The sequence below is a fragment of the Marmota marmota genome, unplaced genomic scaffold (assembly GCF_001458135.2).
Source record: "Marmota marmota marmota unplaced genomic scaffold, marMar, whole genome shotgun sequence".
In the NCBI taxonomy this organism is placed as follows: domain Eukaryota; kingdom Metazoa; phylum Chordata; class Mammalia; order Rodentia; family Sciuridae; genus Marmota; species Marmota marmota.
Window position 1 is genome coordinate 2,613,943 of NW_026000207.1, and position 16,407 is coordinate 2,630,349.

The window sequence follows — 16,407 nt, forward strand, 5'->3', positions numbered from 1 at the left end:
TGTTAAAGTAGCAGAGAGTAGTGGACTTGCATTGAAGATACAGCAATGGAGACATCCTAAATGAAAACCAGATGCAGGTTTTTTGTTTTTTGTTTTTTTTTATGAGAAAGCATTCCTGACTGGGTGAAATGGAACCATAGTAGAGTTGTGTTGAATCCCGAAGCAAAGAAAAGACCTCTGACTGCAATTTTAAATCAAATTAAGGCAAGCTTGTATTGTGTACACAAAGAAGAGCTGATCAGCAGCTGTCTCTCCCAATCCAGGCCAGAGAGCAGCCCCCAGCCCTCCAGGAACAAGGTTTTATAGCACAGAAAGGTGCAAAGCGGGGTGTCTGGAGAACTTACAGCTAACAGGATTTGACAAGCACAATACACAGGCATAGAGCAGGTTGATGATGTACATGGCATGATATTTCAAGGTAGGGAGCAAATTCAGATCCCAACATCAGGATTCATGAGGCGCCATGAGGGTGTAGAGAGGGTTGTTTTGTGCTCAGGGAAAGCCAGGCAGGGGTGAGTTCAAGGCACAGGCAGGAATTCCAAGCAAGTTTAGGAATTTCAGTAATTTATAGTAAAGCAGAGATTCACTTTTATGACTTTGTGATGAGATGGCTCCTGACCTTAAGGAGGAATTAGGCTGGGTTCCTCGGTGGCTTTTCCCGACTGGCTAGAGAAGTTCACCTCGGTTTTTTTGTTTGTTTGTTTTTGTTTCATATTATTTTTGGTCCTTTGTACGTCTTTTGAGAAGTTTTGGTTCAGTACCTTGTCCAGCAGAGGAAAACCTGTGGTTGACCAACTGTAGAGGCCACGTGTGGACAATAGTGAGACTCCCTAAAGGGCAGATCAGGATAGTGCATCCCTAGATTATGACACTGACCTCCAGGAGCCCAGCCAGGGGCCTGCAGGACACACAGCAAAGGCCCTGCTGTCCTAGGGGAGGGGAGGAAGGCTGGTGCCCCCTCCTGGCCCCCACCTGGCCACAGCCGTGTCAGGAGAGGGGCGTTAAAGCAGCCCTTGGCCAGTTCTCCCTCCCTGGGCTATGATGCTGGGTTCTGTGAGGAGTCCTGCTCCCTCACATGTTGAAGTGGGGACAGTAGAGAAGCAGCCAAGGCAGCATGTAAAGTGGGGTTTATTTAAAAAGGGGGAGGAAGACTTCTCCCAGGAGGGGCCATAGCTGGTGTCCTGGTGTCCCCAGAAGGGAGGGGTTCTGCCTTTTTATATGTCCTGGGCTTCCTTTTTCCCCTGCCCTCTTCCCCTGGTCTCTCTCCTTCCTGTCTACCTGGCTAGGCCCAGGGGTGCTCCGTGGGAGGCCAAAAGGGGGACCCAGGTGGGCTGCAGGGGAGGGCAGGATGGTGCCGCCCAGGACACATTGATTAACAACCTGGTAGCTCCCCCAGGCAGGGGCCACTCCTGGGACAGGTGACCTCAGCAGCAGGTTGGAGCAGGGGCAGGTCTTGATAAGGGTGGAGGAAGGGCTGAGGAATTAACATTTCAGTCCCTCAGGGGACAGTCTCCACCTTCCTGGACTCACTCAAACTTGGCCTCCTTGATCCCACCTGACTCCATTTACCACCTTTACCGCCTGCCTGTCTGATTCTGGCTTCACGTCCCACCAGAAGCCCACAGGAAGGGGACAGCCCGCCTCCCGGCGTGGTCTTGTTTTCCTAGGAATGTGGCTGTGGGGGAATGCAGTGTCCCTGCAGCCCTTCAGACAGAGTGGGGTCTCCTCTGTCCACCCCCACGGTCTGTCTGATCTGTCCTCATCCCTCCTGGGGACACAGCAGCAAATACACCTGCTGCCCTCCTGAGCCAGACCCTTCCAGGTGAGAGTGACCCAGGGCTGGGCCTCCCCTCTCAGGGCCTCCCTGGGCTCCATCTCCCCTGCAGCCTGTGCAGGGCACAGGGTGGTGAGCCCCTTGCCAGGGGCAGTCATCCCCCAGCCCTGGAGATGCTTCCGGGGAGACACAGGCTCCCTCTTCAGGGGAGGGCAGAGCTGCAGACCCTGAGCACCTGGCTGTGAGCTCACCTGGCGCTTCCTGCTGGGGATGAGCACAGAGACCCAGGGAAAGTGAAGGAAATAACAAGAGCCGGGCATGGTGGCCCAGGGCTGTAATTCTTGTAGCTCAGGAGGCTGAGGCAGGAGGATGGCAAGATCAAGGCCAGCCTCAGCAACTTAGTGGCCTACGCAACGGAGTGAGACCCTGTCTCAAAATAAAACATAAAAGGCTGGTCTGTGGCTCAGTGGTAAAGAACCCCTGGGTTCAATCCCTGGTACCAAAAATTAAATAAATAAGAAATGTCTGTTCAAGACTCTGGAGTGTGGTTTGTTTCTACTAAACTTCGCCTTAATCCACTTCCCTGTTTTTCATCCAGCGCTCCCCTCCCCCGTTCTAAGAAACAACCCAATTGTCCTGCCTTGGGCCCCATTGCTACCTCCACCCATGGCTGGGTCATGTGTGGGACACAACACTGAGGGTTGAGCTCTGGGTGTGCAGGGCAGAAGCTGATCTTTAAAAGTTCCTGGTTACCCTGCAATCCCAGAAACTCTGGAGACTGAGGCAGGAGGATGACAAGTTTGAGGCTAGTCTCAGCAATTTAGGGAGGACTTAAGCAACTTAGCAAACCCTGTCTCAAACTAAAAAACTAAAAGGATTGGGGATAGTGGGAGGGGGCTCCTGGGTTCAATTCTTGGTACCAGAAAAAAGAATTCCTGCTTGTCCTTGCCTATGTACCCGTGAACATTGATACCACTTTTCTGACCCTCAGTTTCCTCGTCCTGAGGAGGTTCTCATAGACCCTCTCCACAGAGGATTTGGGTCAGGGGTACAGGGAGCATGGGAGGGGCTCCGTCCTGGTTAACCATCAAACCTCCTTAGGAGGAGGGGAGGGGAGTCTGGGACCTGAGAGAATTCTGGCTTTGGCCCCAGGGTCCAGGTGGACGATTGCTGTGTCCACTGAAGACCCAATGCTGGGCGCTCTGCCCTTGTCCCAGCTCTGCAGGAGAGGGGGCTGCACAGCCCGCCTGCTGGGGTTTTACCAGAGCCTGGCTGACCTGGACGGGCCGGGCCAGCTCCTGCCCCCTGCGGCCCTCAGGTCTCCCCTATGTGGGACAGAAACCCTGAGAAGCACTGCGAAGCTCCCTGTCCAGGACCACCTGGTCATGGAGAGACAAAGGTGACCGTGCACTGCTGGACACGTGCCCAGCCGCACACCTTAGCTTTCCTAAAAAGCCCATGTACGGGAACTGCCACCCCAGGGGATGATGCCGAGGGACTGGGCCGGAGGAGATGGCTCCAGGTGCACCCTGGGGACTGCAGGAGGAACCCAGGGCCACCAGCTTGTCTTCTGCAACAGCAAGACAGGAGGAGCCCAAGGCCTGCAGGAGGCGGGCAGGGCCAGGGCCACAGCAGGGACCTGGGCTTCCTCAGAAGAATGCACATGTCCAGTGTTAGTGACAGCCCCTGCTTCAGAGCCTGCAGGCCACACTCCCCTGGCGTCTTAACTCTCTGCAACAAATAGGGGTGAAGCCCTGGCCAGGGGCACCTGGGGGCGGAAGGGTGGCCAGGACCCTGGGGGCTGCAGCGCCTCTCCCCCCTCTCCAGGGTCTGTTCGGGCTGACCCTGTCCAGCGGAGGTCTAGCAGTCAGGAAGTGGACCCCAGGTGTCCCCAGGGGGAGAACGCAGCTGGAAATACAGGGCCACCCTGGGAGCCCACAGGCAGGGAGGCGGGAGTGGAGAGAACAGGAATCTAAAACAGTCCCAGAGATGCCCGGGGCTCTGGCTGACAGTGAGCAGCTCTGAGAACAGACAGGGGTCCCAGGGAGAGACTTAGAGGGCCACCAGAGGCCGGAAGGGCTGGCAGGACTCGGAGAGGGCCTCAGGGGCGCTCAGGGTGGCACCACGAGGGCAGCTGTCAGCTGGAGGTTGCAGCAGCGGAAACCTCAAGACTGGAAAAGAACCAAGACTGCAAGGTCAGAGCCTCCAGGACCAAGGGACACAGGGGTCACCTCTGCCCCCTGGAGCACCAGGAGGAGAAAGGAGGACACAGAGACCCAGTGGGAGGACAATGACAGGGAGTCCCCAGTTACCATCAGACACAGACCCCAGATCCAGGACCTCAGAGACACCGCCCAGGACCCAGGCAGCAGAGCCACTGAGCACCTGAGCTCAGGTGCAGGAATCCAGGGTGACGATGGCCACCAGTCCACCTGCAGAGGGACGGACACAGGTCTGCAGGGCCACGCAGAGACCAGGTGGGCAGGACCAGGCCCGGGACAGAGAAGGGAGGAGAGCAAAGAGCACCCGCCCCACGCTCTGCCCTGGGAGTTCCCCTCAAGGTGGAGGGAGAGAGCGGCTGCTCATGCCCACGCTGAGGGGCTCTGCCTGCAGCCCACCTGCCTTGAAATGCTAAGCCAAGGTCCTGGGGCAGGAAAGTGCACGCCATCAACCACTTGGACTACCAGTGAAGGGAAGGCCTGGAGGGTGCCTTACCTTCATTGATAGTCTCTGAACTACCAGTGGACTCTCAAGTCCCTTCATTGAAACAGCTCTGTTCACAATGTCACGATGGGCAGCGCACGACCTAGTGATTCCATGAAGAGAGAAACCCTGCAGGACCCAGGGAGCCATGTCAGGAGGTGACTCTAGGTGACGTTGGGGGTAGATGCTTCTCCACACTCCAGCAGTGAGCAGAGGAATTTGGATTTACACCACGACCTGGTGACGTGGTGGTGCCTCGGCATGTGGACTGTGGGAGGAAGGGACGTGGACAGTAAGAGCAAACACACAGCAGGACTCTCAGGGTTTTAATGAGACTTTTTCACAGTCATGTCCACGGGACCAGCACCTGTTACACAGTCCCTCAGACACCAGCCTGTGGCTTGCATGTTCCGTGTTTCAGGGGCATCTTCACAGCTCCCAGTGGGCACTGGCGCGTGGAGGGCTGCAGAGAGCGGTGGGCCAGCCCTGGGTGCGCACAGCATGGTGGGGAAGGCTCTCAGCCAGCACCCAGCTGGTCCTGCACCCAGTCACCTCTGCTGCCAGGACAGTCTCAGGTGCAGCCCCACCTGTCCAGGTGGCCTTCAGACTCCTGAGGGTCCTTCGGCTCCCAGCTCTGCCCTCTGAGTGTGCCCTGTTCTCTCCTGTTCACCTCCTGGCTGCATCTTGGGTCCCTCTCTGGCTGTCCTGAGCCTGAAACAGCAGGATCCCGAGGACCAGCAGGACCAGGCCAGCCACGCCCATCCGGATGAGGTTCTGCACTGTGTAGTCCTGGGGAGGTGAGGCTGGGAATTGGACACAGAGGTCAGAGGTCGGGGAGACAGGATCCCCACATGTCCACCCAGGGCAGCCGCCTCCCCTGGCCAGGACGTGACCCTCAGAGTCCAGTCCCATAGCTGAGAATCCTCCCGACTCCCTGAGCTGGGGTCTGAGCTGCTCTGTGCTGGGCTGATGGTCTCAGTGGCTCCTAGAACCAAGTAGAGGAGGGGACCTGTGACCTGAGGAGCCCCGTCCTGCCTGGGACCCTCCTCCTCGCCTCATTCTCACCACAGGACTCACTGGAGCCCCTCTGAGCTCTTCCCTGGTCCTCAGGGTCCCCTCTGCTCCTCTCCCTGGTCCTTCACCCTCTCTGTGCTCTGGGAGGTCAGGACTGTGTCTGAGTCACCTTGGAGCAAAGTTCAGCTGAGCCGAGATCTCAGGGTTGGTGGGGAGACTGGTCCCTGGTTCAGGGTTCCCCTGCCCTGTGTGCTCTGTGGGGTCTGGACCTTGGACCATGGAGCTATGACCCCTGGAGAGGAGGTTCAGTAATTCCTCAACTGAGTACCCAGGGCCGGGGTGAGGGGTGGTGTGGGGTGCCTGATGGTCAGGAGCAGAAAGGTGACAGTTCTGGCCACCCCCTGCACCTCTCTAGCCAGTTCCCCTTGGGTGTCCTCGTCAGTTCAGTCTCATTAGCTAATCATTGTGTAGCCAGAGACCCCCGCACCAGTGCCTCACACACCAGGTAAGAGGTGCAGTGCTCCAGTGGGGTCCTACCAGTGGTTCCCATAATCATCTACTTTGTAGAAATATAAATCTATGCAGCCTAGTAACCATAACAACACGTAAAACCCCACCAGCTGAATGACATTAAGAATGTGGATATAATATGTATATTCTTATACAGTAATAATCAGATAATTGAATTATATAATTAGGGATAAATATTTAGATATTTATATAATTGTAGATATGTGTAACCACACACACACACACATATACACATATATCGAAGCAAGAGAAATTGGTGTGCAATTAGGAAGTCAAGAAGTGAAATTTAGATCTGATTTTGTTTGACATAAATTTCATCAGTTAATCACAAGAGATTTAAAAACCATCGAACGGGAGAGAATCCTAAGTTAATATGAAATAAAATTAATATACCAAGCTAACAGCCTCCTATACTTAATTACTATTTAGAAAATAAGGACTGACCTTATAAATTCCTAAGATAGTCAAACAATTCTGAAAATCACCTATGAATGGACCCCTTTTCAACTTCACAATATTTCTCATGTTCCTTCATAAACGTCTATGCCAAGTGTCTTGGGAAAGAGGACTTGGTCGTGGGAAGAAGGTATTCCCCACGATTAATGCAGGAATATAATCTAGACCCAGGGAAATTGGAGTAGAATTTCTTTATTTTTAAGCTATAAATCCAAATATCTCAAGCTAAATTTTCAGCTTCAAAAGTTTTAGAAACGGAGAGAAAACAGAGTGGAGAGAGTTCTGCTGCAGAGGGTGACGTTGGAGTGGCCCTCCTTAGTCTCAGGTGTGCCCTGAGGCCACCAGGTGATCCCTGAGGAGCCCAGTGGCCTCCCTGCCTGGGACACCGTGTCCTGTGGGGGCTCCAGCCTCACCCCCACCACACCCCACTGTGGCCTGAGCAGCCTCCGCGGTGACCTGAGCGGGCCCAGGGACCCTGCAGGTGGGGTGAGGGCTGCATCTTGCGGGCTCAGAAATGAGAAATAGGAGCTGCTCAGAGGACCCCCCGCTGGCTGCTGGCCCCACCACGGGCCCTGTTTCCCGGAGGTCCCTGCCCACCTGCTGGAGGCGAGGGGTCATGCAGAGCTGTGTGTAGCGGTGGCTCAGAGTAAAATCTGAGTGATTTTGTGTGACCCACGGAGGGGAGGTTCTCAACCAGGAGAGTTGGATAAATCTTTGTTGTTTCCAAAATGCTGTGTCTCTGCTTTCCAAGCCCAGCCCTGGGCAGCTGAGGACGGCCCTGCTCCCCACCTTGGTGCTTCCATCCTCACAGACACAGTCACTGAGAGAAGCGCTGCGGGCCCAGAGAGGGCTGCCCAGGACCTGCTCCAGGACCCGCTGCCCAGGAGCCCAGAGGCCAGGAAGCAGGATGGGTGCTCAGGTCAGGCAGCTCCCCTGTTCAGATGGGGAGCCCAGGGCTGGGGGGAAAGGCCTTCCCAGAGAGGAGAAGTGGGAGGGACAGAATCCGTCCCTGTAGGTGCCCCCGCCCAGCAGGGGCTGAGCGCACAGCCCTCACGGAGGATTGTGCCTGGGAGTGGATCCTGAAGCTCTGATCTTAAACACGGCGGCTGGGCTGTCAGCTGCCCCCTCCTTGCACAGGAGGAAAGTGTCCATCTTGACACGTGACTGACACAGCAGGGTCACGTTCTCCCCTGAGGACACTGTGGGACCAGGCTGCACCGAGAGGGAGGGTGTGACAGGGAGCTGTCCTAGAGAGAGGAAGGAGGGTGAGGGTGGCCCCAGCTTGTTCTGAGCTGAGACCTCCCCAGGGCCTCTCTCTGAGGACCCTGTGCTCTCTGTCTGTCTCATTGTCTCTGATTCTTCCTGTCCCTGTGTCCCCCTGTCTCTGTCCTCTCTGCCCCTCCCTGTCTCTCTCCCTCCTGAGACCCCACCTCACCCTGGCCATCACCTCCTGGGGCTCCCCAACAGGGCTGTGCAGAGTCTGGGTCCCTAGCTGCACCCTCTGGGCTCCTCACCTGAGACCAGGATGTCCAGGGGGCCACTGGGGGTTGACCACTCAGAGGAAAGACTATGTCCACTGTAGCACCTGTACCGACCCCCGTGGGAGCTGCTCACAGGGCCCAGCAGGAAGTCGGCTTGAAAGAGCCCAGCCTGGGGCTGCTGGGCAGGGCGCTGGGGGAGGTCCTGAGTCCCCTCCTTGGACAGAGTGAATCTGTCATAGTCCACATCAGGGTGATGCTAGAGGCCAGGTTCTCTCCAGGGCCCTGCTGGGTCAGGAGGGAGGGCTTCCTGGACACCCCTGGAGGAAGATGAGCCTGGGCTGAGGGCTAGATCCTGCCAACCCCTGCCTCCCCTGTCCTGCCTGCAGGTCACTCTGGTCTCTGGCTCAGTGTGTCCAAGCTCCTGTGAGCCAGCCTCCCCACTGGGGCTACCTTGAGAGCAGGGATCATAGAAAATCGTTTGGGTACTCAAAAGACAGTTGAGAGAAGAATAAGGCTCTCTCACCTGACAGCTGGAGCTCCAGGGGGTCGCTAGGAACTGACCACAGCTGGGGGGTGCTCCTGTAATATCCATAACATCTGAATATCCACCTCTGACCAGAGGTCACCAGGCCTATAGGAAGCAGGGCCTGGACCTGCCCACTGGGGTGTCGCTGTGAGTCCAGGGTCCAGGTGAGGTGGTGTCCTCCTTCCTTGGTGAGAACAAACCTGTCATACCTCTGCCCTGAGCCACACTGGAGGGTCACGTTCCCTCCTGAGGTCACCACAGGGCTGGGCAGGGCTGAGAGCCTGGGTTTGCTGTAGAATCCTAGGAGAGAAGGAGGCAGGTGTTCATGGCTCCCTCCTCCCACACCACCCCCAGCTGGGCTGTGAGAGGGACACCTGGAGCAGACCCCCTCCCTGAGGGCAGAGCCTGGGGCTGGGACCCCTGAGTGTCCTCTCACCTGTCACCACCAGCTCCAGGGGCTCACTGCGCTCTGACCACCCAGCAGGGCTGAGATAGCGGCATTGATATCTCCCTGCATGGTGCTCAGTCATGGACGGGATGGGGAACCTGGCCTTGTTCTCTGCCTCCAGCGGACACTCTCTGGAAGGCTGTGCATGTCCTTCTTTATGCAGATAGTACTCCTGGGTCCCCAGGGGCCCCTCACACCAGATGGTCACTGGCCTTCCCCGGGCGATCACAGAGCCTGGCTCAGCCCACAGGGTGGGCTTGGGGAGGGTCCCTGCAAGGGAATCAGAGGCTGGGTCCCAGCACACCCCTCAGATCCCAGCCCTCAGCCCAGCCCCCTCCAGGCTCCCCAGCCTCAGCCCCCAACTCTGTTGTCCACCCCACTGCCCAGGGTGGCTCCTGGTCCCCAGGAGGAGGACCTGCACAGCTGGGACACTCACCTGCCTGCCCTCGGGTCCTGGGGCCCAGACTCAGCCCTGGAAGAGAGTTCCTGTGAGAGGGAGCCCCTGAGGCCTGAGCAGGCCCTGTCCCCCCACAGCCTCCTGGGCCCTGGGTCTCCTGATGGCCAGGGCCTGGCTGTGGGCTGGGTCCCCCCAGAACAGGGTGTCCCCTCCCTTCTTCTCACCCAGGCAGAGCAGGGCCGTGAGGGTGGGGGTCATGGCGTCTCTCCCCAGTGGTCCCAGTGGAGGTCACAGAGCCTGGAGGACAGACACACACAGGGTGTGGCCACTTGGAGGCGGTGTCCTGCCCGTCAAAGGGCTGTCACATCAGCTGCCCACAGGAAGGGGAACTGCCCTCCCCAGGAGCCTGGTTCTCATTTCCAGCTGGGTCAGGCCTGGGTTCCTGCGGGCAGCTCAGACAGCAATGGTGCCCTCCTCACCCCTTCCACTGTCTGCCTGACGTGTCCTGCTCTCACTGAGGGCCAGTGTGCTGAGACAGGTACACCTAGTGCCACAGTGACCCTGGGGCTGCTCCTCCTCCCTGGCTCTCCTTCAGCCCGCCATGGCCCAGGGTTGTGGGCTCCTTGTCAGGACGAGCCGTCTGCCCAGCCTGGAGATGCTGCAGAGATGCAGGTCCGTCTGCTGGTGGGCCAGCTCAGCAGGCCTGAGCCCCTGGCTGCGCAGCTCCCTGGACCCCGTTCCAAGTCCCTCTGTCATGGATTCTTCACATGCTAGGTCAAGGCCATTCCTTCCAAACCTTCTGTAAATTCAAGTATTGTCTCTCCTACACCATCCCCCAGTGGCCACTGAGTCCTCACCATGTCCAGCCTTGGGGCCAGGCATGGGGATGCTCGACGAGCTGAGGGGTTCCTTCCTTGGGCCCACGGATCTCAGACGGGTGGAGACAGGACCAGCACACAGGGCAGTGGGCAATTCTGCTCGACTCTCTGCTTCTCAGGAGGGAGAAAAGGGGACGAGACTCAACAACAGGTAGAGCTGCAACCACCTGTCTGGAGCGAGGGCCGCTCTGGAGAAGGGTGGGGGCACGGGCCTAGGGGGCTCTCATCTTGCAGGGCCTCTTGCACCACACAAGCATTTTTAGGACCATTACCAGGAAGGAAGTGGACGGTAGCAGGGCGGTCTTGAGAGCAAATGGACACTTCTCCAACAGTTATCTGAACCCAGATGATGTGCCCACTGGTATTCTGAGTGGTGCACGTGGACCTCCTGCCTCTCCTACGGACCCAAGGCCGTGAACCCATTTACAGCTGAGGAGTGACACTGGGAGATCCTTCGCCTTGGCCTGGTGAGGAGTGCGGGCAGGTGTCGTCGGGGCTCCGCGTGTCTCTGGAGCTGACTGAGAGGCGCAGTGTGTCCGAGGCCCTGGGAGTTGAGTCTCTAGGGCAGGTCTGTGGGGGGCTCGCTGAGGGGGCTGCCCTCTAGGGAGGAGCTGGGTTTGCTGGTGCGGAGTCAGCTTCGCTGGTCACCACGGCCTGAACCTCAGGCAGAGATCCCGAGTACAGCCCCGGGGTCTGGTGTGATGGCGTGGACAGGACTTCCGAAGCCCTCTCCAGGCCTGGGCTGTGCAGATGGCCAGCGGACGTGGGTCGGAGGGGCTCTGGGCAGTGCTGTCTGGAGGTAAGCTCTGCACAGGGGACAAGAGCCCCAGGGCTGAGGGTAGCTCCCCTCTGTGCCTGGGCTGGTGGGAGCAGCCAGTGGGCGTCACGGGATGACGACGTCAGGGAGAAGGAGGCTCAGGAAAAGGTTCGCAAGACTTCGCTGGCTCACAGAGGGAAGTCGAGTCCCGCCAGCCAGTTGCGTCATTCTGTTGCTTCCAAACTTCCTCCTTGGACTTCCTCATTTCTGTAAGAGGCAGCGTCTCCCGGGCTCCTCCATCCACTCCTCGGGGTCATTCCTGCTTCCTCTCCCTCTTCTCTGACCCACAGCTCCTCCTCTGACCCTGTGGACTCTGCTCCGTGCTCGTCACTAGTGCTCCTGGGAGGAGATCCGCCGGCGTCTGCTCAAGAATGGGGGTGGCCTTGATCACTTGTCAACCTGGAGCAGGAAACAGCCCCCCACCATCCTCCTCACAAGGCGAGGGTGATGGCAGCTTCTAGGATGGGCAGTTCCTGAGACGAGGAAGAGTCTCCCTCTGAAGGGCTTTCCATCGAGGAGTCCGGTGCGGGGAAGGGCTCCTCTCCTCCCCAGACCTGCCCTCCGAGCCCAGAACATGACCGAGAAGCAATCCTGCTCCCTGGGTCATCACGACTGGGATCTGAACGCTCACCTATTGAAGGCCTGTCCCCGTGCAGGGTGTTTGCCTTTGAGGGGTGATTGGTTGGATCACGGGGGCTCTGACTTCATCAACGGATTAATCCACTCAGGGATTCATATCCTGAGGCTTTGAGGAAAGGATTTTGTTATAAAAGTGAGTGCACTGTTCTCTCTCTCTCCCTGCCATGTTGTTCTGCCCCATCACAGCCCATAACAATGGGTCCAGGGTCCAGGGGCTGAAATCTCTGACACTATGAGCCAAAATGAACCTTTCCTGCTTGAAGATGGTGTTTTTCAGGCATTTTGTCACTGCAACAGAAAGCTGGCTAAAAGGTGGGTGGAATGGAGAGAACCACAGACCCGTACAGGATGCTGGGGTGCAGCCGATCCTATACCCAGCTAAACTATCACCCAACCTGCTGCTGGAAATTGCATCAGTGTGATGGCACCTGAGCCCGGTGGAACTTAGGGCTTGTCTAATTTGGAGCAACTTCCATTTCACTTAATCCTCTGGGGACAGCTGCCTGCACCGCTACCGCCATTGCTGCCTGTGCTTCTGCTGCTGCCAGCCTGAGGTCGCCTGGGGGTCTTCTTTCTAGGCTAGGGCAGAAGCCACTGCTGCGCCCAGAGGTCTCTTCCTGGGCACGGCCTTGGTTACCCCGGACATGAGTTCCCTCACTACCTCAAAACTCCTCTACGATTTCATCTCACCCCTGTCAGAATGGCAATCATCAAGAATTCAGGCAGCAATAAATGTTGGCGAGGATGTGGCGGAAAGGCACACTCATATACTGCTGGTGGGACTGCAAATTGGAAAGCAGTATGGAGATCTGAAAAGAAAACTGGGAATGGAACATACAACATACCATGTGCACGCCGCCCGGAACTCCCAAGGGAAGGAAAATGAGAAGAAGAACCCGAGGACGGCGGGAAGCGCCCACATTTGGAGGAACCTTAGGACCACGTGGGCCCTGGACTGTATTCTGAGCATCCGGGTCTCAGCACTGGCTTGAGGCTGAAACGGGGCGAGGACTGGGATTTTGCATAGAACATGGCCCAGCTGAGGAGGAACGCAGCCTCGCATCCTGCGATTCCTCAGACTTTGAAATGTGCTCAGTGAAAGGCAGACACCAAGTGCCCGGTGGCAAGGGGGTCCACCCACAGGCCACAGGCCAAGGAGGTCATCCAGATGCAGAAAGCAGGAGCTGGGGCGTGGGAACGTGGGGACTGCTTACCGGGCACAGGGTTCTCTTTGGGGGCTAAAATGTCTGGGAACTAAACACAGGTGGAGAGAGCGTGATGTGCTGTGTGCTCAGTGTCGCTGGACTGGGCACTTCCAAGTGCTCAGTGGCTACTTGGGTTATATAAATTATGGTTCAATAACAAAAAGGGGAAAATGATATGATACCCTATAAATTCCTTACACCTTAAGGAGGCACCTCATGTCCTATTGGGGAGTTCGGGCAATAAAGGAGTTTCTGTTTGAACCTACAAGTGCCTCATGGCGGCTCGGTTATTTTGTGCCCAGCCAGACTGTGGCAACCTTTGCTCCCACTCTCACAGGGTGTCTGGTCTGATTCCCAGGTTTTTGATCCACTCTGAGTTGAGTCTTGTGCCTGGTGAGAGAGCGGGGTTTAGCGTCCGTCTGCTGCTTGTGGCTCTGTAGTTCTCCCAGTGAAGAGACTATCTGTTCTCCAATGTGTGTTTTTGGTGCCTTTTTCTCGTACGAGACAACTGCATTTTTGATTAGTGCATATCGATCATACAGAGCAGCGGGATTCACGGAGGCACCTCACCCCGTCGCAGGGCAGTCCTGTCCGTTCTGCTCCCAGCCCCCTCCCTGCCCTCTGCGCCCCTCTCCCTGGTCACTCCTCTCCTCTGATGGGCTCCCTTCCTTACCCCCTTTTCCTCTCCAGCTTCCGCGTGTGAGAGAAAACTGCTCTTCCTCAGTCTGGCTTGTTTTCTTTGATAGGATGCTCTTCAGTTCCAGCTGTTTTCCTGAAAATGAAACAATGTTTTTCTTCTTTATGCCAAAAAAAATAATAATTCCATGGTGTGTGAGACCACATGTCCTTTACCCCCCACATCCGAGGACAGAACCCAGCTGGTACTGAAGGAGGCCACTGTGAGTTTGCTTTATCAACCCCGGAATGCCCTGACCTCTGCACTGAGCTGTCGTGACCTCCTGGGGACAGACGCCACGCACTGGGACAGCCGGTCAGTGCTGTTCTCAGTCTTTTGAGGACTTTCCACAGGGGCATGAAGTCCCAGCAACAGTGTATGAAGTTCACTGTTCTGCACTTATTGTTATTTGTATCCTCGATGACTGTCTTTCTGAGTGCGGGGCTGGGGACAAGCCCCAGGCCAGAGCAGGGGCTTCTGTGCGTCGCCCGGCGCTGGGAGCTGTGGGGAACTATCGAGGCTCTGCTGAGGGTGAGCTACTCTTTCACGTGTTTGCCTAGAAGTGATTCCCTTATCCAAAGTGCATGTATGAAGGCATGAATTGGTGTGAGTATACTTGATATACAACCAGAGAGATGACAAATTATGCTGTCTATGTGTAATATGAATGGTAATGCATTCAGCTGTCATACATAAAAATCAATAATAATAGGAAAAAAAGAAGTGATTCCTTGGGAATAATCGCAGCCGTATTAAGAATTCATGCAGTTATGGGTTAAGATTCCTCTTCTTTGCCTCTGTTTGTCACTCCCTGATCCCTTTTGCACCAAGTTGAATTGATCTGCTACATGTGACATCACCGGTCCTTTGCTTGATACCTTGAGTCCCTAATTTTGCATCTACCCTTTCTACACTGGGTCCCCTCCTGCTGCTCACAGAGGGAGATTCTGCCCCCGTGACCTCGGCTGGCCCCAGCATGCCTGACCACATCACTCCTTGCTGAGGGTTCTTTCCCACTCGGGAACTTTCATTTCTCTCTTCCCACCCTAAGTGCAATGGTGCACATTTCAGAAATATCAGGTGGAGCATTTCTGAGTGTTAGGAGCAGGTGAGGATTTTCAGCAATCATCCACCTTGACCCTGGGGCCCAAAGGCAAGATTTTCTCAGGTCATAGCCTCCCCAGCCCACATCCTAAGGAGGTTTGCAGATTAACCAGACACAGCCCTTCCCATGCACCTGCACCACTGACCCAAATCCCTCTGTGGAGAGAGTTTGTGACGACCTCCTCAAGATGAGGAAACTGAGGGCCAGAGAGGGCAGCTTAATGCTCGTGGGTACTCGGGCAAACCCAGAGCTCACCCCTCAGTGTTGTGGCCCAGACGTGACACAGCAATGGGCAGAGGTACCAAAGGGGCCAAAGGGAAATGCAGTGCGGGGGGGGGGGCAGGGACTACTCAGGTTGTTTCTCAGAACAGGGGAGTGGGTGTGCTGGAAGCCGGGAAGGGAAGTCAATGGGGCAGACTTCAGTAGAGAACAAACCACACTCCAGAGTCCCGAAAAGACACTTGTTACTTTCTTGGACTTCCCTGGGTCTCTGTGCTCATCCCCAGCAGGAAGCGCCAGGTGAGCTCACAGCCAGGTGCTCAGGGTCTGCAGCTCTGCCCTCCCCTGAAGAGGGAGCCTGTGTCTCCCCGGAAGCATCTCCAGGGCTGGGGGATGACTGCCCCTGGCAAGGGGCTCACCACCCTGTGCCCTGCACAGGCTGCAGGGGAGATGGAGCCCAGGGAGGCCCTGAGAGGGGAGGCCCAGCCCTGGGTCACTCTCACCTGGAAGGGTCTGGCTCAGGAGGGCAGCAGGTGTATTTGCTGCTGTGTCCCCAGGAGGGATGAGGACAGATCAGACAGACCGTGGGGGTGGACAGAGGAGACCCCACTCTGTCTGAAGGGCTGCAGGGACACTGCATCCTGAGACAGCCACATTCCTAGGAAAACAAGACCATGCTGGGAGGCGGGCTGTCCCCTTCCTGTAGGGCTGCTGTGTCACAGTCCCAGGGAGGGAAGAACCAGTCTCCAGTGTCCACGTAGTTACACCCTGTGTATCTGTCTGTCCTCCAGCTCTGTGACCTCCTCCATCTGGACCCTGGGACCACGGGGAGGACACACCATGACCCCCACCCTCACGGTCCTGCTCTGCCTGGGTGAGATGTGAAGGAGGGAGGGGACACCCTGTTCTGGGGGGACCCAGCCCACAGCCAGGCCCTGGCCATCAGGAGACCCAGGGCCCAGGAGGCTGTGGGGGGACAGGGCCTGCTCAGGCCTCAGGGGCTCCCCTCTCACAGGAACTCTCTTCCAGGGCTGAGTCTGGGCCCCAGGACCCGAGGGCAGGCAGGTGAGTGTCCCCAGCTGTGCAGGTCCTCCTCCTGGGGACCAGGAGCCACCCTGGGCAGTGGGTGGACAACAGAGTTGGGGGCGGAGGCTGGGGAGCCTGGAGGGGGCTGGGCTGAGGGCTGGGATCTGAGGGGTGTGCTGGGACCCAGCCTCTGATTCCCTTGCAGGGACCCTCCCCAAGCCCACCCTGTGGGCTGAGCCAGGCTCTGTGATCTCCCGGGGAAGGCCAGTGACCATCTGGTGTGAGGGGCCCCTGGAGGCCCAGGAGTTCCGTCTGGATAAAGAGGGAAGCTCAGTGCCCTGGGACAGACAGATCCCACTGGGGCCCAGGAACAAGGCCAAGTTCTCCATCCCAACCATGACTGAGCACCATGCAAGGAGATATCAATGCCTCTATCTCAGCCCTGCTGGGTGGTCAGAGCGCAGTGACCCTCTGGAGCTGGTGGTGACAGGTGAGAGGACACTCAGGGGTCC

At 57.0% G+C, this 16,407-nt stretch overlaps 2 protein-coding genes across 2 annotated transcripts in view; one reads left to right on the plus strand and one right to left on the minus strand.

Annotated features, from left to right (window-relative positions):
• Window positions 1-5,127: 5,127 nt before the first annotated feature.
• LOC107158910 (leukocyte immunoglobulin-like receptor subfamily A member 6) lies at window positions 5,128-9,771 on the minus strand. The gene is given in 8 exon segments (XM_048791660.1): window positions 5,128-5,280; window positions 7,076-7,725; window positions 7,993-8,208; window positions 8,211-8,276; window positions 8,483-8,785; window positions 8,922-9,203; window positions 9,370-9,405; window positions 9,555-9,771. Coding segments are annotated over 7 exon segments (1,134 nt in total). The 5' UTR covers window positions 9,589-9,771; the 3' UTR covers window positions 5,128-5,280; window positions 7,076-7,528.
• A 5,811-nt stretch (window positions 9,772-15,582) lies between these two features.
• Window positions 15,583-16,407, plus strand: part of LOC107158864 (leukocyte immunoglobulin-like receptor subfamily A member 6) — a gene marked incomplete at its 3' end in the record, with an annotated part of 15,084 nt that continues 14,259 nt past the window's right edge. The window contains exons 1-3 of the mRNA XM_048791486.1: window positions 15,583-15,743; window positions 15,899-15,934; window positions 16,101-16,385. Of these exons, the coding sequence (XP_048647443.1) occupies window positions 15,710-15,743; window positions 15,899-15,934; window positions 16,101-16,385 (355 nt within the window). The remainder of the gene's footprint in view (window positions 15,744-15,898; window positions 15,935-16,100; window positions 16,386-16,407) is intronic.